Here is a 21977-nt window from a genome sequence, read left to right on the forward strand (position 1 = left end):
AATCGTCCGCCTTGGAGATAGTCCAAGGAGCCCAACATGATTGGAAATCTAAATTCTCCCTAACTTGGGAAAAGCATTTTATTAGATACTTAGGAGTCTGTATATCGGCAGACATGTCGAAGCTATATGAACTTAACATACAAAAACTGCTAATTGATACAAAATCGAGTTTACAGGCTTGGAGCGAGCTTCCGGTGTCACTACTGGGACGAATAGCCTTATTTAACATGATTATAGCCCCCAGATGGATATATATATTTCAAACCATTCCGCTGTATTTGAGAAGAAGGGATGAACAAATTTTGAATCAACATCTGCAGAAATTTCTCTGGAGAGGGAAAAAGGCCCGCCTCTCTATCCCTTCTTTAAGTATACCAGTGGAATATGGAGGCTTGGGTCTTTTAAATCTCAGGTTCCTTAATATAGCTAGTGGAATGAGGCATATAAGTGATTGGTATAGGAATGCCAATGATTACACCAACACAACACTAGAGTTGGGTCTTTCACAGGGGACACACTTCAGTAATTATTTACATAGCACTGGTGCACCTGTGCCATACTCCCTGAAACATTTGGGAATCATGGTAACAGCAAAGGCAGTGTGGGGTTGGATATGCCGCTTACACCAATTTTCTGCATAGGTAACCCCATTCCTGCACATTAGTGACAATCATGCTTTTCCTCCGGGTCAGATGTATGCTGTATTTAGGAACTGGAAAAGCAAGGGTATTGTATACTTATTACATGTATTAACCAGAGAGGGCCGCATTCGAGAGTTTTCAGAATTGAAAAACGAATTTGGACTGCTTGACAGTGATATTTTCTACTATAGGCAACTGAGTCACTATATTGCTTCTCTACCTTGGACATCGCTAACTGAAGATGTACAGGAAGAACTTTCATCAGCCTTTTCGCTGGAATCACACCAGAAAGTACCCATGACATACCATCATAGACACATACGAGACACAGCTCCAGAAGTGGAATACCATAAATTGGCACAATTATGGGAGACAGATTTGCAAGTGCCAGTCACAACACAGCAATTGAAGACCCACATTTTACAGATAAGAAGAGTTACGACCTGGGCCACACACTGGGAGTTACAATACAAAATGGTTTTGCGATTGCATATACCTCCAAAGAGAGCGTTTCATATGGGGCTCTCACCATGGGGAGAGTGTGCAAAGTGTGGCAGTGCAGGAGCAACATTGGGCCATATGTTTTGGTCATGTGTGGGTATTCAGAAGTTTTGGAAACTGATTATAGCCTATGTTGCCAAACTGTGGGGACAATCATGGCAATATAACTCGTCCTTACTTTTTGGTTGCCTCAACTTAGGGACGACGCCCAGAAAGGGATATACTGCATTTGTTTTAAGGGCCATAATTGTTGGCAAGCAGGTAATCTTGACTGAATGGTTGTCATACCAATACCCCACATGGCAGCAATGGCGTGCTCGTATGGTGTCTCTGTTACGCTTGGAATGCATGGCTATAAAAAACTTTGACTCTAAGATGGGCGAGAGATTCCAGCAAAGATGGTCACCATTTTGGGACACTATGACTGCTGCGGCAAGAAGCCACTTGTTGAATTCTTAAACCCACTGATTTGTATGATGTGACAGGAGAAAGGAAAGAGAGATTAGGTTTGGGAGGGCAGGGGGGAGGGCCGGGGGGGGGGGGGGGATAAAATAAAAGAAGTTGGGGATCAAGAGGGGGAAAGCAAAAGAAACACTTAGTAGAAATGTATGGAAATGTAGATGCTTTGTTATACAGTTTGAATGTGACGTGTATATTCCATGGACTTTGTGGCTCCAACTAATAAAACAGATTTAAACACAACTGATATTACATAAAGAACATGGATAACATAATAGAATTAAGCAATCAGGTATAGAGAGATAACATTCAGGATGACTGATTTTCTATTTTTTGTATCAATGGCCTTGAGCTAATGTTGCTATTAGCGCACAGTCAATATAAAAATTATTGAGTGAGCACTTACTGCCACTCATTTTGTAGGTGGTTAGGGTTCATGCAGTAATCCTGCATTAACCAATTAGTATATGCTAATGTGGATGCACTAGCTGGTTAACGCAGGAACACCCACTTTCCACCTCCCTGATATGCCCTCTTCAAAAAAATACAAAACTTTTTAGCACCTGGATTAGCGCACACTTGGCAGTTACCACAGGATGCTTGAGTGTGTCCCATGATTACACCATTTTAAGCTGTGTTAGATGTGCGCTAGCACTTAATACAGCTTAGAAAAACAGCCCCTTATTTGAGCATTTTATTAAATCATATATTTTCCCCTGTTACCTGTAAGTCACTGTATGTTTACTGATTTAATATACATATTTTTAAAATTTAAATTTTGTCTATCACAGGAACAACATACAGCAAATTCACTACAGGAACCACAGAACAGCCATGAACCAATATCGAAATGTGGTGACCTAGATGTCATATTTGATTATAAAGCATCAAGACAAAAATTGATTGTAACAGTGGTGGACGCCAAGGGCATCCCTGACAAGGATCGCAGTGGTGTGAGCACATGGCAGGTTCATGTAGTTCTGCTGCCCAGTAAGAAGCAAAGGGGTAAGACTAGTATTCAAAGGGGGCCAGAACCAGTCTTCAATGAAACATTCACATTTCACAAACTGGAGTCAGAAGAACTGGGCAGCTACGCACTCCGATTCCGTCTTTATGCTGTGCACAAAATGAACCGTGAAAAGATGATGGGTGAGAAGCTGTTTTATCTGAGCCACATCAATCAAGAGACTGCTGTGAAAGAGACACTGGTTTTAGAACCAAGGAGCAATATGAGTGTGAGTATGTGAAATAATAAAATGTACTACACTTTTACTATTTGTAAGTGATAAAGAAGGGCATAATCGAAAGGGGCGCCCAAGTTTTCCTGAGATGGACCTTAAGGGCTTTGGCTATCAACGCCTCTGCCCTGACATCTGGAAAGAAGGCCCATGCTGGAACCATGTCTAGCAGGGCTCCAATGAATTCTAGTTGTTGAACTGGCAGAAGGTGGGAATTTGGATAGTTTATAATGAACCCTAGTAGCTCCAACACCTGAATAGTGAGAGTGCAGAGGGGCAGATCCTGTCCAGGACACCGGGGGAGCAGGAGAGGAGCACCGCCTCTTCCAAGGTCGATGTCAGCCCCTGTCGATGTACTGGTGTTGGCACATGGATGACAGACAAAGCATGGGCCTTGAAGATTGGTTGAGTTGGAGTCATATTTGGCACTGAATAGTATGTAGCTGGATTATTGTTATTTATGGATAAAATATTCAGCCAACTGTAGTGAGCAATTTTTTAGCCGCCACTGCAGTGTATCCCAATATTCAATGCTGGGACATGTGCAGGTATCAGCATTGAATAGCTGGGTATGTGCAGCCAGCTGACACTTATCAACCCTTAACCAGACAAAGATAGGACTGTGTTTTATGGGTTATGCAGATCTGTTGTAGATACCTAAACCAAACTTGTACAAATCATTTGAGAGGAGGCAAATGATCAAAATTGTATGCAGAGGTCTGGACATATTTGACAATATCCAAGACAGTCCTATTATTCTTTGACTTCAGTGAATAATTTCTGATGCTCCTATTACTTTTATTATTGTTTTGATTAATTTGATTTATTATTTACACCCTCATTTTTGATGTATTGTTTAGTGAACCATCTCGGTTGCAATAGAAGCTCCATTTTTCATATAGCTTGAGAGTATTTTTGTGGGTTTGCAATAAACATTCTCCTATTTAGTTTCTATAATTTAAATCTTGTGTTTATAAAATAGATGATCTTTTGGAACTCTGACTTATGTGTCCAGTTATGAAACAGCTCTTTATTGTGTAGTACAATTATATCATATTGTCATTATTATGAGATGTATATCTGCACAGATTGGTGAAAGATAAGCATGTATTTCATTCTACAGACTTTGCAGTTAAAGCACATGCATAGTTTCAGTTGTAGATCCAAACTCTACTGCAAACCCATTCACAGGGATGCCTTCCTTTACAGCAGGTCAAGTATGCAGGAAATGGCACTACACATATAGGGTGACCTGTGTATAAGTACATAAGTACATAAGTAGTGCCATACTGGGAAAGACCAAAGGTCCATCTAGCCCAGCATCCTGTCACCGACAGTGGCCAATCCAGGTCAAGGGCACCTGGCACGCTCCCCAAACGTAAAAACATTCCAGACAAGTTATACCTAAAAATGCGGAATTTTTCCAAGTCCATTTAATAGCGGTCTATGGACTTGTCCTTTAGGAATCTATCTAACCCCTTTTTAAACTCCGTCAAGCTAACCGCCCGTACCACGTTCTCCGGCAACGAATTCCAGAGTCTAATTACACGTTGGGTGAAGAAAAATTTTCTCCGATCGTTTTAAATTTACCACACTGTAGCTTCAACTCATGCCCTCTAGTCCTATTATTTTTGGATAGCGTGAACAGTCGCTTCACATCCACCCGATCCATTCCACTCATTATTTTATACACTTCTATCATATCTCCCCTCAGCCGTCTCTTCTCCAAGCTGAAAAGCCCTAGCCTTCTCAGCCTGTCTTCATAGGAAAGTCGTCCCATCCCCACTATCATTTTCGTCGCCCTTCGCTGTACCTTTTCCAATTCTACTATATCTTTTTTGAGATACGGAGACCAGTACTGAACACAATACTCCAGGTGCGGTCACACCATGGAGCGATACAACGGCATTATAACATCCGCACACCTGGACTCCATACCCTTCCTAATAACACCCAACATTCTATTTGCTTTCCTAGCCGCAGCAGCACACTGAGCAGAAGGTTTCAGCGTATCATCGACGACGACACCCAGATCCCTTTCTTGATCCGTAACTCCTAACGCGGAACCTTGCAAGACGTAGCTATAATTCGGGTTCCTCTTACCCACATGCATCACTTTGCACTTGTCAACATTGAACTTCATCTGCCACTTGCACGCCCATTCTCCCAGTCTCGCAAGGTCCTCCTGTAATCGTTCACATTCCTCCTGCGACTTGACGACCCTGAATAATTTTGTGTCATCGGCGAATTTAATTACCTCACTAGTTATTCCCATCTCTAGGTCATTTATAAATACATTAAAAAGCAACGGACCCAGCACAGACCCCTGCGGGACCCCACTAACTACCCTCCTCCACTGAGAATACTGGCCACGCAATCCTACTCTCTGCTTCCTATCTTTCAACCAGTTCTTAATCCATAATAATACCCTACCTCCGATTCCATGACTCTGCAATTTCTTCAGGAGTCTTTCGTGCGGCAGGAAATTTTATAAGAATCAATTCTGACTGTTTTTCCCACAGAAATGGTTTTGAAAATTACCCTCTTAGGGCTGATCTTGTGTATTTGAGGTATCCAAGATGGTACCTGTTTTATAAATTCAACATAAGTACTTATGTGCCTTTATAAAATAGGCTCCCAGAACTGGCACCAATAGAGTGCAAAACTGGTGTAAATGTGTGTGTACTCTACATGTGTACCTGTGTATTTTATAAAATATACATGTACATTACAAATCTGCCCCCTGCTCTACCCATAACACACCTTTTGGAATTCCTATATTTGTCACACATAAGTACACACCATCTTGTCAGCGCACATACATTGGTCAGTGCAAGTTGGCAGCACCAAGTACATTTTTGTATTTTTGAGCCTCCCATCTTATATTTGTTATCTTGGCATTGTTCATATTTAGTTTGCATATACAGTGGGGGAAATAAGTATTTGATCCCTTGCTGATTTTGTAAGTTTGCCCACTGACAAAGACATGAGCAGCCCATAATTGAAGGGTAGGTTATTGGTAACAGTGAGAGATAGCACATCACAAATTAAATCCGGAAAATCACATTGTGGAAAGTATATGAATTTATTTGCATTCTGCAGAGGGAAATAAGTATTTGATCCCCCACCAACCAGTAAGAGATCTGGCCCCTACAGACCAGGTAGATGCTCCAAATCAACTCGTTACCTGCATGACAGACAGCTGTCGGCAATGGTCACCTGTATGAAAGACACCTGTCCACAGACTCAGTGAATCAGTCAGACTCTAACCTCTACAAAATGGCCAAGAGCAAGGAGCTGTCTAAGGATGTCAGGGACAAGATCATACACCTGCACAAGGCTGGAATGGGCTACAAAACCATCAGTAAGACGCTGGGCGAGAAGGAGACAACTGTTGGTGCCATAGTAAGAAAATGGAAGAAGTACAAAATGACTGTCAATCGACAAAGATCTGGGGCTCCACGCAAAATCTCACCTCGTGGGGTATCCTTGATCATGAGGAAGGTTAGAAATCAGCCTACAACTACAAGGGGGGAACTTGTCAATGATCTCAAGGCAGCTGGGACCACTGTCACCACGAAAACCATTGGTAACACATTACGACATAACGGATTGCAATCCTGCAGTGCCCGCAAGGTCCCCCTGCTCCGGAAGGCACATGTGACGGCCCGTCTGAAGTTTGCCAGTGAACACCTGGATGATGCCGAGAGTGATTGGGAGAAGGTGCTGTGGTCAGATGAGACAAAAATTGAGCTCTTTGGCATGAACTCAACTCGCCGTGTTTGGAGGAAGAGAAATGCTGCCTATGACCCAAAGAACACCGTCCCCACTGTCAAGCATGGAGGTGGAAATGTTATGTTTTGGGGGTGTTTCTCTGCTAAGGGCACAGGACTACTTCACCGCATCAATGGGAGAATGGATGGGGCCATGTACCGTACAATTCTGAGTGACAACCTCCTTCCCTCCGCCAGGGCCTTAAAAATGGGTCGTGGCTGGGTCTTCCAGCACGACAATGACCCAAAACATACAGCCAAGGCAACAAAGGAGTGGCTCAGGAAGAAGCACATTAGGGTCATGGAGTGGCCTAGCCAGTCACCAGACCTTAATCCCATTGAAAACTTATGGAGGGAGCTGAAGCTGCGAGTTGCCAAGCGACAGCCCAGAACTCTTAATGATTTAGAGATGATCTGCAAAGAGGAGTGGACCAAAATTCCTCCTGACATGTGTGCAAACCTCATCATCAACTACAGAAGACGTCTGACCGCTGTGCTTGCCAACAAGGGTTTTGCCACCAAGTATTAGGTCTTGTTTGCCAGAGGGATCAAATACTTATTTCCCTCTGCAGAATGCAAATAAATTCATATACTTTCCACAATGTGATTTTCCGGATTTAATTTGTGATGTGCTATCTCTCACTGTTACCAATAACCTACCCTTCAATTATGGGCTGCTCATGTCTTTGTCAGTGGGCAAACTTACAAAATCAGCAAGGGATCAAATACTTATTTCCCCCACTGTATGTTGGATAATTTTATTAAGACTTGATTGTACTGAGCAACACTTTTTGGTGTTGGAGAAAGTATCTAGCTGACCCCTGACATAGGCACAGTGCCGAAACATGGCCTGAGTCGGGTCCTTTAATAAAGCCTGTTTCTTCACTCCAATTTTTGGGGCCCGTTGTGCTTCTTTTGCTGTGCTGTGGTAAGTGTGAAATAACATAATTGTAACTATCCTGTACTGTTCCACTTCATCTAGGTTCTATAGCACCACATCTGCTAGAGCTTATCACCAGGGAACCATTTTATAGAGAGACATGCCAAACTGAATGTTTTTGAGAAATGGTGCTAGAAATGCTCTCTAATCTTTAATGTTTTGTAACTTCAACCCTACAAACTAGAATATAATCAGTAAGTAGAAGCAGACACTACAAAACAACTAAGGACATTTCTTTTTTTCTTCCAGAGTGGAAATTCTCAGGCCAGTCTGTCTGCTATCTCTCACAGTGACAGTGCTTCATCTACCCAGTCCCTGTCTCATGGAGGGGTGCCAGAACTGCTTGTAGGGTTGTCATATAATGCCACCACTGGCCGTTTATCTATTGAAATCATCAAAGGCAGTCATTTTCGAAACCTGGCTATAAATAGACCACCTGGTAAGTAACATCTTCTGACTGTACTTTGCATAAATAAACAGGTTCTGTAAGCTTATGTATGATTAAAACAAATGTAAAATTCAACATTACTTCTCTTGGTTCTTATGCAATAACAGGACACATAAGTCAGAGGAGTGGCTAGTGGTTAGGGTGGTGGACTTTGGTCCTGAGAAACTGAGTTTGATTCCCACTTCAGGCCCAGGCAGCTCCTTGTGACTCTGGGCAAGTCACTTAACCCTCTATTGCCCCACGTACAAATAAGTACCTGTATACAATATGTAAGCCACATTGAGCCTGCCATGAGTGGGAAAGCGCAGGGTACAAATGTAACAAAAAAAAAAAATGATTTTGGGCCATGTTTACTAAACCTTAACACTGCTGTTGCACCTATAGGAATAACATGGCTAGGAAGCAGTGCACACTGATTTAGCAGACACTAATGTTTAGTAAACCTGATCCTTTGTGTCATGGCAGCTGTCAAATAGTTATAAAACAGGACTAGTCTGGGGAAACATTAGCTTAAAAATAGGTAAATTTAAATATAAATGAGAAATGAATGTGTTTAATGCATTGCTCTTTTAAAAACAAGATTAATTTTTTTTAGCATAACAGTCAGTGCTGGCCAAGGCACTTACTGTTAATGTCAAATCCATTAGTATTAATGCCAATGAGGACAATGCAGAATCCTTGTGAGTCCTTGGTGTCAGGTCTGATGATACTGCACCCAAGGTCAAGGCAGGGTGAGATCTCCTCAATGTTGATGTGTCTCCAGTGTCCGTGCAGCTCCTGAATTTGATGGACTGGACTTTGGTGTGCCAAAAAGTCTTTCACATAGGACCTCCCAAATTTTTTGGGTTCTCTTGGAAACAAGTGGAGAGGCAGGAAATCAAGAACAACATTTTGTGAAGTAAACCACGTGACAGGAGAGAGAAGACACATCTTCACTGTTCCGCAGATAAAATGAAACTGTGGGTCCTGCATGAGTCAGGCAAGTGGGAAGGCATGCGTACATGCATGGTCAGGCCTGCCAAAGGCTTCTAGAAAGTTAGTGAATGCTGGGCAGCTGTTATTCTGATCGTGAGCCCTTGTGCCTAGGCCGTGGCCTAGGAAGGACCTTGGCCAAAGCCTAGGGAAGATGAAACAGGTGCTATGCAGTAACATGGGCCACGAAGCCCCGCACACTCAAGGAAATCAGCAAGCACCACCAGAAAAGGGAAATAGACCACTCATGCGGGCCACAAGGCCGATCGGGAACCCACTCATACAGAGTCTAAGCGTGCAAGGCTGAACTGGAATCGAATCAAACACTAGGGAAGAGAAAAGAATAACGAGAGGTCCCAGAAGGGACTGGGGCTCAGGTGGCGCACACAGCGCCAGGCAGAGACACAAAGGGACAGATGTCAGACCAAACAGCAAAGATACATACCTGTAGCAGGTATTCTCTGAGGACAGCAGGCTGATTGTTCTCACATGTGGGTTGGCGTCCATGGCGGCCCAGGAAACGGCAAATTTTTCTACAGCAAAATTTAAAAAGTTTTGCCAGAGCCTTCTGGCGCGCGCATCACGCATGCACGGACGTCTTCCCGCCTGTCGTGTGAGTGTTCCCACTCAGTTTAATCAAAAAGCAAATAATAAACAAACAAAAACTCCAAAGGGGAGGTGGGCGGGTTTGTGAGAACAATCAGCCTGCTGTCCACAGAGAATACCTGCTACAGGTAAGTATCTTCACTTTCTCCGAGGACAAGCAGGCTGCTTGTTCTCACATGTGGGGTATCCCTAGCAACCAGGCTCACTCAAAATAATGAACACTGGTCAATTGGGCCTCGCAACGGCGAGGACATAACATAGATTGACCTGAAACCATAAACAACTAACTGAGAGTGCAGCCTGGAACAGAACAAAAATGGGCCTAGGGGGGTGGAGTTGGATTCTAAACCCCGAACAGATTCTGTCGCACCGACTGCCCAAACCGACTGTCATGTCGGGTATCCTGCTGGAGGCAGTAGTGAGATGTGAATGTGTGGACTGATGACCACGTTGCAGCCTTGCAAATCTCCTCAATGGAGGTTGACTTTAAGTGAGCCACTGATGCAGCAATTGCTTTAACATTGTGAGCTGTGACATGGCCCTCCAGAGTCAGCCCAGCTTGGGCGTAAGTGAAGGATATGCAATCTGCTAGCCAATTGGAGATTGTGCGTTTTCCGATGGCGACTCACCTCCTCTTGGGATCAAAAGAAACAAACAACTGGGCGGACTGTCTAAAGGACTTCGTCCGCTCCACGTAAAAGGTCAATGCTCTCTTGCAGTCCAAGGTGTGCAAACTGCTTTCGCCAGGGCAGGTATGAGGACGGGGAAAGAAAGTTGGCAAGACAACTGACTGGTTCAGATGGAACTCTGACACCACCTTTGGCAGGAACTTAGGGTGTGTGCGGAGGACTACTCTGTTGTAATGGAACTTGATATAAGGTGCATGCACTACCAAGGCCTGAATTCACTGACTCTACGAGCTGAAGTAAAGCCACCAAGAAAACGACCTTCCAGGTTAAGTACTTCAGATGGCAGGAATTCAGTGGATCAAAAGGAGCTTTCATCAGCTGGGTGAGAACGATGTTGAGATCCCATGACACTAGTGGAGGTTTGACAGGGGGCTTTGACAAAAGCAAACCTCTCATGAAGCGAAAAACTAAAGGCTGTCCAGAGATAGGCTTACCCTCTACAAGGCGATGATAAGCACTAATCACACTAAGGTGAACTCTTACAGAGTTGGTCTTGAGACCAGACTCTGACAAATGTAGAAGGTATTCAAGCAGGGTCTATGTAGGACAAGAAAGAGGATCTAGGGCCTTGTTGTCACACCAGACGGTAAACCTCCTCATTGGAAAAAGTAACACTTCTTCGTGGAATCATTTCTGGAAGCAAGCAAGACTCAGGGACACCTTCCGAAAGACCCAAAGAGGCGAATTCTAAGCTCTCAACATCCAGGCTGTGAGATCCAGAGACTGGAGGTTGGGATGTAGAAGCGACCCCTCATTCTGAGTGATGAGGGTTGGAAAACAGTCCAATCTCCATGGTTCTTCGGAGGACAACTCCAAAAGAAGAGGGATCCAGATCTGACGGGGCCAAGAGGGCGCAATCAGGATCATGGTTCCGCACTCTGACTTGAGTTTCAGCAAAGTCTTCCCTACCAGAGGTATGGGAGGATATGCATACAGGAGGCCTGTCCCCCAATGTAGGAGAAAGGCATCTGACGCTAGTCTGTCGTGGGCCTGAAGTCTGGAACAGAACTGAGGGACTTTGTGATTGATCTGAGTGGCAAAAAGATCCACCGAGGGGGTGCCCCATGCTCGGAAGATCTTGCGGACTACGCCCATGTTCAGCGACCACTCGCAAGGTTGCATTATCCTGCTCAACCTGTTGGCCAAACTGTTGTTTATGCCTGCCAGATAACTGGCTTGGAGAAACATGCTGTGACGGCGAGCCCAAAGCCACATCTGGACGGCTTCCTGACACAGAGGGCGAGATCCGGTGCCAGGGGTGTAGCCACGGGCGGGCCCGGGTGGGCCTGGGCCCACCCAATTTGGGGTCAGGCCCGCCCAGCAGCAGACAGCAGTGCTCACGGTTGCAGCAATTCCCACACGCTGCCTGCCGGCTGCCGCTCAAGTTCAACAATCTCCTTGCAGCTACTAAGCGCTAAACCGGAAGTCTCTCCTCTTCCGGGTTAGCGCTTTAGTAGCTGCAAGGAGATTGTTGAACTTGAGCGGCAGCTGGCAGGCAGTGCGTGGGAACACTGCTGCTGGGTGGACCTGCAAGGAGGGTGAGGGAAGACGGGGGACAGCAGCTGCACAGGGGAACGGAAGATGGAAAGATGTGTGTGCGAAAGAGAGGTGATTGGCAACAATGGTTGTAAGTAGATCTGAAACAGATCAGAACTCATGTTGTGTGTCAGGATGTTTTGCTACTAAAGAGTTCATGAAATACTAATAGCTGTCACAACACATTCCTCCTGCAGGCAACACAAGATGCTGAGTTCAGATAATGTTGGAACTCCACAGATCTCTGGAAACTTTTATAAGCCTAATGATTTTTTGTTGTTGTTGTTGTTGTTGTTTTTAATGGCAAATCTCCTCCTCTCTGCAATTAACTGTGGACAGGAGGGGCTGTTTAGTAATTCTACACCTGCTTGAGAGCCCACCCCACGCCCACTAACCTGCTAAACTCACCAAACGAGTGCTGTGCTAAGCATGGCAGTGTCTGCGCTCTGGAGGGTTGCTGAGGTCCAGGCAGGGCCCTTTGTTTTTGCAAATGGTTTCCCTTTCGCTTTATATTTTAAATTAAGGTGCCTATTTCATAATGGCCCTTGATGACAGCAGTCTCTGTATTCCAAGACTAAAAGTAAATTGAAGTCAGGTTGGACTGCTTATAATACATCCAGGCGGAGTAGCCTGCCTCCAGAGTTGCTTACAGGGATTGATATTAAAGCGAGGCTGCACAGAAATATGAAGAACTTGGAGCCCATTTACTTGAGACGTCCTAGGATAAGACCTTCTATTATTCCAGGTAAGTCTCGGCACTGTTGCATCTTCTTTCTGGGGATTTCTTGCTATAAACGTGCAGCTGACCTGCACTGGGAAAGCGACTTAATTTTATTGTGACTTGTTGGGATCCTCCCCCTGGCTCTCCTTCCTGTAACAGAGTGCATCGTGTGTGTATGAGAAGGCATACAGGATTGGGAGGTGAAGATGAGGAATGGGGAGAGAATATGGGAAAAAGGATAGAGGGATAGGGATACCAAGGGAGCCAGGAGAAGCAAGGGATGAATTACCTCCTTTAACATGCCTGCTCTTTTAGTTTCCTTGTAATTACAGTTCTCTCCTACTGTAATCCCAGTATTTCTCCTCTTTATCACCCCCTTCCCTGTTCCTTTCCTCCCCCTAATTCAGTCTGCTCTTTACCTCTTCCTTTATTGCCCCACTTCTTTCTCTCTCCTCCTAACTCTTGCCCTTATCTTTTCTCCCTGTGCTTACCCATCTTCACTCCTCTCTTCTCGTTTCCTTACCTCTCTCCCCGCTACTGAGATCCTCATTGATCATCTGCTTCCATCCCTGAAATCCCTTCTTCTCCCTTATGTATACCTAAGATCCTTCAAACGGAAATCCAGCAATGAACATGCACAGGGGGGAGGGAAGATGAAAAGATGAGGCATGGTGGGTGGGGGAGATGCTGCACGGGGAAGAAGGGAGAGATGCAGCAAAGGGGTGGAGGGGTGAGGAAGGGAGAAGTCTCGGCTGCGTATGAGGTGGAGGGGAGGGAGACATGCTGCATAGAGAGGGGATAGGTGGTGAGAGGGGGAAAATGGTGGGCATAGGGGTGAGAGGAGGGGGAAATGGTGGGCATAGGGGTGGAGGGAAGAGAGAGACATGATGGTAGAGGGGAGGAAGGGAGAGATGCTGCATGGGAAGGGGAGAGAGATGTTGGACCAGAACACAAGGGAAAGGGAGAGAGAAATGTTGGACATGATGGTAGAGGGGAGGAAGGTAGAGATGCTGTATGGGAAGGGGAGAGAGATGTTGGACCCAAAACACAAAGGAGAGGGAGAGAGAGATGGTGGACAGTGGGAATGAGAGGGGAAGATAGACATGGGGGTGGATGAGAGGGAGGGAGAGGTACACAGTAGGTGGTGAGGGGGGAAATGGGCCATGGGGGAGAGGACAGGAATGAAGAGAGAAGGGGCAGGAAAATATAAGGCTACCAGGGTGGGGTGGGGAGGCGATCAGATGTGGGTTAGAAGGGTGGAGGGAGGAAGATGATGGGAATGGTGGAACCCTGTGGGAGAGGCCAAGGGGGGAGGAGGGGGTGGCAAGGAAATGAATGAGAGATAGTGATTACACAGGGTAGAAATATGGTAATGGGGAGTAGATTAAAGATAAAAGAGAAAATAGGGATGGGGAGGAGTAAGATGGGGAATGGGAGAGCTAGTGGGTGAGAGAAGAAGATGGAAATTTGATAGGTAGTTGAAAAGTAAAAAGGAGACGAATAAGGGTGAGAGAGAGGCAGAAAAGAGCTAAAAAGGAATGATCAATATGTCAGAGGCAGGAATAATGAGGGAACAGATAGGAGAGAGGAGAAAAGACAAATGGACTGCAGCCGCTTGAAGAAGAATTAGCAGACGACAGAGAGGAAAGCAGAAAAGAGAAATTGGAACCAGCAAGATGGAAAAATAAAATGTCCAGACAAGAAAGGTAGAAACAAAGCATTTTATTTTGAATGTTTTAAATGGAATATGTTAGCTTTTGGAAATGTGCATAGCAAATGTGTTTCTATTGTGTTCTGTAGAAAAGGAAATGCATCTCTGTTTTATGTCTCCAGTGTTGCAATAATGCTATGTTTAATTTCTTAGGGTTCCCTTTCAATTTTTGTCTAAATATGTTTATTTCTAATTTGTGATCCCTTGTTCTGTATTTGGTGAGGGTCTGTTGGTGTGATAATAATGGCAGGTGGGAGATTGGAGGGGAGGCAAAGAGGAGAGGGAATCGGGGAGGGGAGCCCTCCTTTATTTTCTGACCTGGGCCAAGTAGGTTTAACACCAGTCCTAACCCTTGCTGTATAGCTGGTGAGGATTCCCAGGCATCCCCAGCTAAGGATCTCCTCCAAAGGCAGCCAGAACTCCCTTCTACCAAGCTCTGGCAACAGCATCCTTGAGCCATCGACAGCTAAGCATGTGTGGGGTGCTGGCATCAGTGGCTTAGGGATGTTGCTGATGCTTGCCAAGCTTGGTAAAAGAGAGTTCTGGCCACCTTCAGAAAAAGTCTTCAGCTGATTAAGCTTGAGGATCCTCATTAGCTAAAGTATTTATATTTTGAGGTGGAGGTAGGGCGGAGCAGAGAAAAATTTGTGCCCACCCACTTTGGGTTCAGGCCCACCCAAAACTGGCTGTCTGGCTACGCCACTGTCCGGTGCCCCCCTGCTTGTTGGTGTAGTACATGGCAACCTGATTGTCTATCTGAATTAAGATTACTTGGTTGGACAGCCGATCTCTGAAAGCCTTTAGAGCGTTCCAGATCGCTCTTAATTCCAGGAGGTTGATCTGCAGACCTCTTTCCTGAAAGGACCAGGCTCCCTGAGTGTGGAGCCCATCTACATGAGCTCCCCACCCCAGGAGAGATGCATCCGTCATCAGCACTTTTTGTGGCTGAGAAATTTGGAATGGTCGTCCCATGGTCAAATTGGATCGAATCGTCCAGCAGTAAAGAGAATTTCAAAAGCCAGTGGACAGTTGGATTACATTCTCTAGATCCTCCGCAGCTTCAAACCACTGGGAAGCTAGGGTCCATTGAGCTGATCTCATATATAGACATGCCATGGGTGTGACATGAACTGTTGAGGCCATATGCCACAGAAGTCTCAACATCTGCTGAGCCGTGACCTGGTGAGACGCTCAAACCATGGACACCAGGAACAGAAGTTTGTCTGCCCTTGGCTCGGGAAGATAAGCTCAAGCTGTCTGAGTGTTCAACAGGGCTGCAATGAATTCCAAAGTTTGGACTGGGGTGAGATGGGACTTGGGATAATTTATGATGAACCTCAGTAGCTCTAGCACCCAAATAGTCATTTGAATGGACTCCAGAGTACCCTCCTTTGAGGTGCTCTTCACCAGCCAATCGTCGAGATAAGGAAACACATGCACTCCCAGTCTGTGTAGCGACACTGCGACTAAAAATAGGCATTTGGTAAACACTCTGGGCGCAGACGCCAGGCAAAAAAGAAGTACATAGTACTGAAAGTGCTGTATTCCCAGACGAAATCGAAGATACTTCCTGTAAGTTGGAAGTACCGAGATGTGTGTGTAGGCATAGCCAGAGAGCATAGCCAATCGTTTTCCTGAATCATGGGAAGAAGGGTGCCTAGGAAAACCATCCTGAACTTTTCTCGGACAAGAAATTTGTTCAGGGCCCTTGGGTCTAGGATGGGACGCATCCCCCCTGTTTTCTTTTGCACAAGGAAGTACTTGGAATATTCCCAGCCCTTCTTCCCCTGGTGGAAAGGGTTTGACCGCTTGGGCCTTTAGAAGGTCGGAGAGTTCCTCTGCAAGTACCTGTTTGTGCTGGGAACTGTAAGAATGAGCTCCCGGTGGACAATTTGGAGGTTTGGATTCCAGATTGAGGGTGTATCCTGACCTGACTATTTGAAGAACCCACCGACCGGAGGTTATGGGAGGCCACCTTTGGTGAAAAAATATCAACCTCCCTCCAACCGGCAGGTCGTCCGGCACAGACACTTTTACTGAGGCTATGCTGAACTGGAGCCAGTCAAAAGCTCGTCCCCTGCTTTTGCTGGGGAGCCACAGAGGCCTTAGGTGCATGCTGTTGACGAGAATGAGCTTCCTGGGACTGAGCCTGGACAGGCTGCCGAGAAGCAGGAGTGTACCTATGCCTAGCATAGGAATAGGGAGCACTCCTCTTTCCTCCAATAAACCTCCTAGATGAGGAGGTAGTAGCAGAAGACGCCCGGCGGGAGAGAGAATCCATAGCATCATTGTGCTTCTTGAGCTGGTCAACCAGATCCTCTACTTTCTCACCAAAAAGGTTATCCCCCCACAATGAACATCCGCCATCCGCTGCTGGACCGAATGATCCAGGTCAGAGACATGCAGCCATGAGAGTCTGCGCATCACTATACCCTGGGCAGTGATCCTGGATGCTACATCAAAAGTGTTGAACGTACCCCTGGCCAGGAATTTTCAACATGCCTTCTGCTGCCTGACCACCTTGCGAAAAGGCTCGGCCTGCTCCGGAGGGAGTGCATCAACCAAGCTAGACAGTTGCCTCACCAAGTTCCGCAAGTGGATGCTCGTGAAGAGCTGGTATGTCTGGATTTTGGCAGTGAGCATAGCGGCCTGATACGCTTTCCTCCCAAAAGAGTCTAAGGTTCTAGATTCTCTGCCTGGGGGCGCCAAAGCATAGTCCCTAGAACTCTTGGCTCTTTTGAAAGCGGAGTCCACCACCATGGAATTGTGAGGTAGCTGAGACCTCATCAATCCAGGCTCCCCATGGATCTGATATTGGAATTCAGTCTTTTTCGGGATCACGGGATTAGACAGAGGGAACGACCAGTTTCGCATAAGGACTTTCTTCAGTACATTATGCAAAGGAGCCGTTGCAGCCTCTCTAGGCAGAGAAGGATAATCCAGGACCTCAAGCATCTCAGCCCTGGGCTCATCCTCAACCTCCATAGGGAAGGGAATAGCCGCATCCATTTCCTGGACAAAGGAGATGAAGGATAGACTCTCTGCTTGAGAAAGTCTCCTTTCTAGTGGAGAGGAAGGTTCAGAAGGAATCCCATAGGACTCTTCAGAAGAAAAGTACCTGGGATCCTCCTCTTCCTCCCACGAACGCTCATCTTCAGTATTGGACAAGACATCCCTCAGAGCAGTCCGAAACTGAGCCTGCCTCGACACTGAGGAACGACGTCCTTGATGGCGGTGCTGAGAAGTCGACGCCCACCTGAACTCCAGTGAAGCTTCCTCCACCAATGTCGAAGGGGAGTCGACCTGGGTGGCAGTTGACACTGATGCCGCAGGTGGCACTGAGGTCGGGGACCTCACCACAGGTGAAGGGCCAGATGCCGCTGCAGCAGACGGTACAGAAGGTGCAAGCACCCATGACACCGAAGCAGTAAGTGGCGCAGCAGCCCTTCCAGAAGCTCTGGAAGCAGGTCCCTGATGCGCTTGTCGAGAGCCGCTGTTGGACAAGGCTGCGGGGTCGGTAAAGGAGAATCTGTCGAGGCTCGGGAGCAGGTACCGGGCTGCTAGACCGACGCATCGGTACCTCCTGAACAGAGGGCGAGCGATCCTCTCGGCGCCGATGCTTCTTGGGTGCCGAATCCCTTGACGCCCCAGAGCTCCCGGCACCGTCATCGAGACTCCTCAGTACCGATAAGGAAGACATGGAATCTTCACGTCTCCACGGAGCCGGGTCTGACGAAGGTCGGTCCCGGGGGGCCTGCATAACAGGAGGCCTCGAGACAGGTGGAGACCTACTTGATGCCTCACTGCTTCCAGCACAAGTTGGTCATTCCACAGCCATTACCTTTGCTCCTGACATTGATGCGTCCCTCGATGTCAACGCTGCCATCGAAGGACCGGACCGAACCCCAAAAAGCTTCTCTCGTCGGGCTTCTCGAGACGCTTGGGTCCATTTCTTCATGCGAAAACACAGACTGCGGCTGGACTATGGTCATGCCCAAGGCACTGGATACACCAAGCGTGGGTATCGGTACCCGAGATGGTCCGGTTGCACCAAGTACAACGTTTGAAGCCGCTGGGTGTCTTCGATGACATAGAAGGAAAAACGGCTTCGGCGAAATTAAACAACGTGATCGTGCCAAAAAAGTAAAGGGCACAAAAGGGGAAAAACCCGACCGTGCGGCCTAAGACCGGCCACATCAAAAATAAAGAAAACTTAGAAAGTGTCAAAAAACTAAGAGAAAAATACCGGGGTTTAAAAAAAAAAAAAAAAAAAAAAAAAGAAGAATGAGTAACAAAATAAGAAACAAAAAAAATATATAAAAAGAATCATAAAGACTCTCTTTCCTGGGCCAGTGAAGCGAACAGGGAAAAACCTCTTCACCTCACTGCGGACAAGAAAAAACTGAGTGGGAACATTCACGTGACGGGCGGGAAGTTGTCCGCACATGTGCGGTGCGTGCAGTTTGCATGCTAGAAGGCTCTGGCAAAACTTTTTAAATGTTGCTTTACAAAAATTTGCTGTTTCCTAGGCCGCCGTGGACACCGACCCACATGTGAGAACAAGCAGCCTGCTTGTCCTCGGAGAGTGGCAGATACAGACAACAACCAGAGGGAGAGAATACAAACAAAGGCTACACAGTAACCCAGGTAGCAGAAGGCAGTGCCCACAGGAGAAAAGGGAAAGGCAGGGTCAGAGCAGGACACTATAGACACACGGAACCTAAAGGACTGAAGCTCCATAGAAATAGCCGAAAAGGAAAAGACAGACTAAAGAAAAGGGGCTGCTAGAATCCACAAGGTGGAGGAGGGCCAGGACCCACCAAAGCCAAAACAAACACAGCAGGCCAAGGGCAAAAGCAGACAGAAAGAAAAGGCAGCTTCTAACTAACTAAACCAGGAAAAGGGGACAGAGCTCCCCAAAGCCAAATAACAAACACAGGGCACCAAGAGTAAAAGCAGAACACAGGGAAGGACTGCCTTCAAATACACAAACAAGAAAAGGGCCAAAGCCCACAGGAACCAAATAACAAACGAGCAAAAGCAGACTACAGAGAAAGGCTGCTTTCAAATATAAGGACAGGGAAGAACCAGGGCTCACAAGAGTATAGAAAGGGTTAAAGCAGACACCAGAGAAAGACTGCCTAAAAGAGGCAGGGCACACAAGAGTATAGAAAGGGTTAAAGCAGACACCAGAGAAAGACTGCCTAAAAGAGGCAGGGCACACAAAAGACAAATACCAAGCACTGCACATAAAGGGTTAAAGCAGACTAGAGGAAAACTAAACAAACAAAGCAGGAACAAGCTTACCACAGACAAGTCAACACCACAGCCAGGCAGGGAGAGGTGAGACAACAGAAAGGGGAAGGGAATGGCACTTATATACAGCCTTTCTGTGGTTTTTCCAACTACATTCAAAGCAGTTTACATATTATATACAGGTACTTATTTGCACCTGGGACAATGGAGGGTTAAGTGATTTGCCCAGAGTCACAAGGGGCTGCAGTGGGAATCAAACCCAGTTCCCCAGGATCAGAGTCCACTGCATTAACCACTAGGCTACTCCTCCACTCCTGAAGCAAGCAAGGAAATGCTGGTTACAACCAGCACACACAGAGACCACAAAGAGAAGAGCAAGCAAACTACAAAGAATACACCCTGTGCCACGAGCACAGACTAAGCAAGAGAACCAGAGCTCAGCAGAAAAGAATAACGCTAGAGCATCCGCTGTAGGGAGAAGTAAGTTTAAATAAGGTCTGACTTCTGCTGCCTCAGACATCAGCTCAGTCAGGCCAATCAGAAGCGAGTCCCAGTCATTCCCATGCTTGTCTCAGTAGAATCATAACAGCAGCATCTGTACCATACTCTATGGATGACATCACCCAGATGTGAGAGCGTATGTCTTGCTTGTCTTTGGAGAAGTCATGCTACATTATTATTCCTGTAAAACATGATCAAAACATTACATCACTTATTATTAACTAAATAAAACATATAGTTAGTTTTCAACTTGAGCTTTGTCAGCAGAGAACTCCCAACTATTTTTACCGACCCCGCAGCCTTGTCCAACAGCGGCTCTCGACAAGCGCATCAGAAATACTACTAACAAGTAACTTTTATTCTTAAGGTAACCAAGAATATGAACCAGTGACTTATTTAGGCTCCTAGCTCTCAGAGAATGAGTCCTTTCTCTTGAGGCTAGAGTAGAAAACTTGGAAGTGCTGAGGGAGAAGAGAGGTACATAGAGGAGGCCAACAGGGTCGTTGTAGAGAAGTCCCACCTCTAGTCTGGCAGCCCCTGTGCTGCCTTGGAGGAGGGAGGCCTCCTAAATGGACAGCATCACCCTGGTGAAGTTGGAAATAATCCTGTAGCTAGGACCAGCCCATCAGCAGATGCAATATCCTCTCGTACTGAGGATATGTCTCCAGGAGCTTCTGCCCAGGAGGGAAGGGTTAAGACTGTTGTATTTGGTGATTCGATTATTAGGCATGTAGATAGCTAGTTGGCTGGTGGACGGATCGCCTGGTCATTTGCCTGCCTGGTGCAAAGGTGGCGGACCTCACATGTCACCTAGATAGGATTTTAGATAGGGCTGCGGAGGAGTCGGCTGTCTTGGTATATGTAGGTACCAATGACATAGGAAAATGTGAGGGGGAGGATCTGGAAGTCAAATTTAGGCCCTTAGGTAGAAAGCTGAAATCTGGATCCTCCAGGGTAGCATTTTCAGAAATGCTCCCCATTCCATGTGCAGGGCCCAAGAGACAGGCAGAGCTCTGGAGTCTCAATGCATGGATGAGATGATGGTGCAGGGAGGAGGATTAATTTTTTTAGGAACTGGGCAACATTCTAGGGAAGGGGGAGCCTATTCCGAAAAGATGGGCTCCACTTTAACCAAGGTGGAACCAGGCTGCTGGCATCGGCATTTAAAAACGAGATAGAGCAGCTTATAAACTAGAAACTGTGAGAAGGCCAACAGTTGCTCAAAAGCACATGGTTCGGAATAAGGTATCTTTCAAAGATGTCACCAAAACAGGGAAGATGGGGCACCCCAATAGCAAAGCTGCAATAGACAGCATTGTAGACCAGGTGTCTTTAAAAAAAAGCAGACAGATTTTCAAGATTGCACATTGTCACTATCAACTGCTGAGCAAGATGTAAATAGGAATAGCAAACATAATTTGAAATGTCTATACGCGAATGCCAGAAGCCTAAGAAATAAAATGGGAGAGTTAGAAAGCGAATGCTACATACCTGTAGAGGGTATTTTCCGAGGACAGCAGGCTGATTGTTCTCACTGATGGGTGACGTCCACGGCATCCCCCTCCAATCGGAATCTTCACTAGCAAAGACATTTGCTAGCCCTCGCGCGCCCATGCGCACCGTGCATGCGCAACCGTCTTCCCGCCCGAACCGGCTCGTGTTCATCAGTCCCGTATGTAGCAAGACAAAGACAAGGGAAGACCCAACTCCAAAGGGGAGGCGGGCGGGTTTGTGAGAACAATCAGCCTGCTGTCCTTGGAGAATACCTTCTACAGGTATGTAGCATTCGCTTTCTCCGAGGACAAGCAGGCTGCTTGTTCTCACTGATGGGGTATCCCTAGCCCCCAGGCTCACTCAAAACAACAAACATGGTCAATTGGGCCTCGCAACGGCGAGGACATAACTGAGATTGACCTAACAACTTATCCAACTAACTGAGAGTGTAGCCTGGAACAGAATAAAAAATGGGCCTAGGGGGATGGAGT

General features: G+C 46.4%; 1 protein-coding gene across 1 annotated transcript in view; it reads left to right on the forward strand.

The window, feature by feature from the left end:
• The window catches only part of SYT16 (synaptotagmin 16), a 240832-nt gene that overhangs the window by 179149 nt on the left and 39706 nt on the right, over nucleotides 1-21977 (forward strand). Inside the window, exons 10-11 of the mRNA XM_030213711.1 lie at nucleotides 2393-2836; nucleotides 7802-7991. Coding sequence (XP_030069571.1) covers nucleotides 2393-2836; nucleotides 7802-7991 — 634 coding nt within the window. The remainder of the gene's footprint in view (nucleotides 1-2392; nucleotides 2837-7801; nucleotides 7992-21977) is intronic.

This window comes from Microcaecilia unicolor, chromosome 9 (assembly GCF_901765095.1).
Source record: "Microcaecilia unicolor chromosome 9, aMicUni1.1, whole genome shotgun sequence".
NCBI lineage: Eukaryota > Metazoa > Chordata > Amphibia > Gymnophiona > Siphonopidae > Microcaecilia > Microcaecilia unicolor.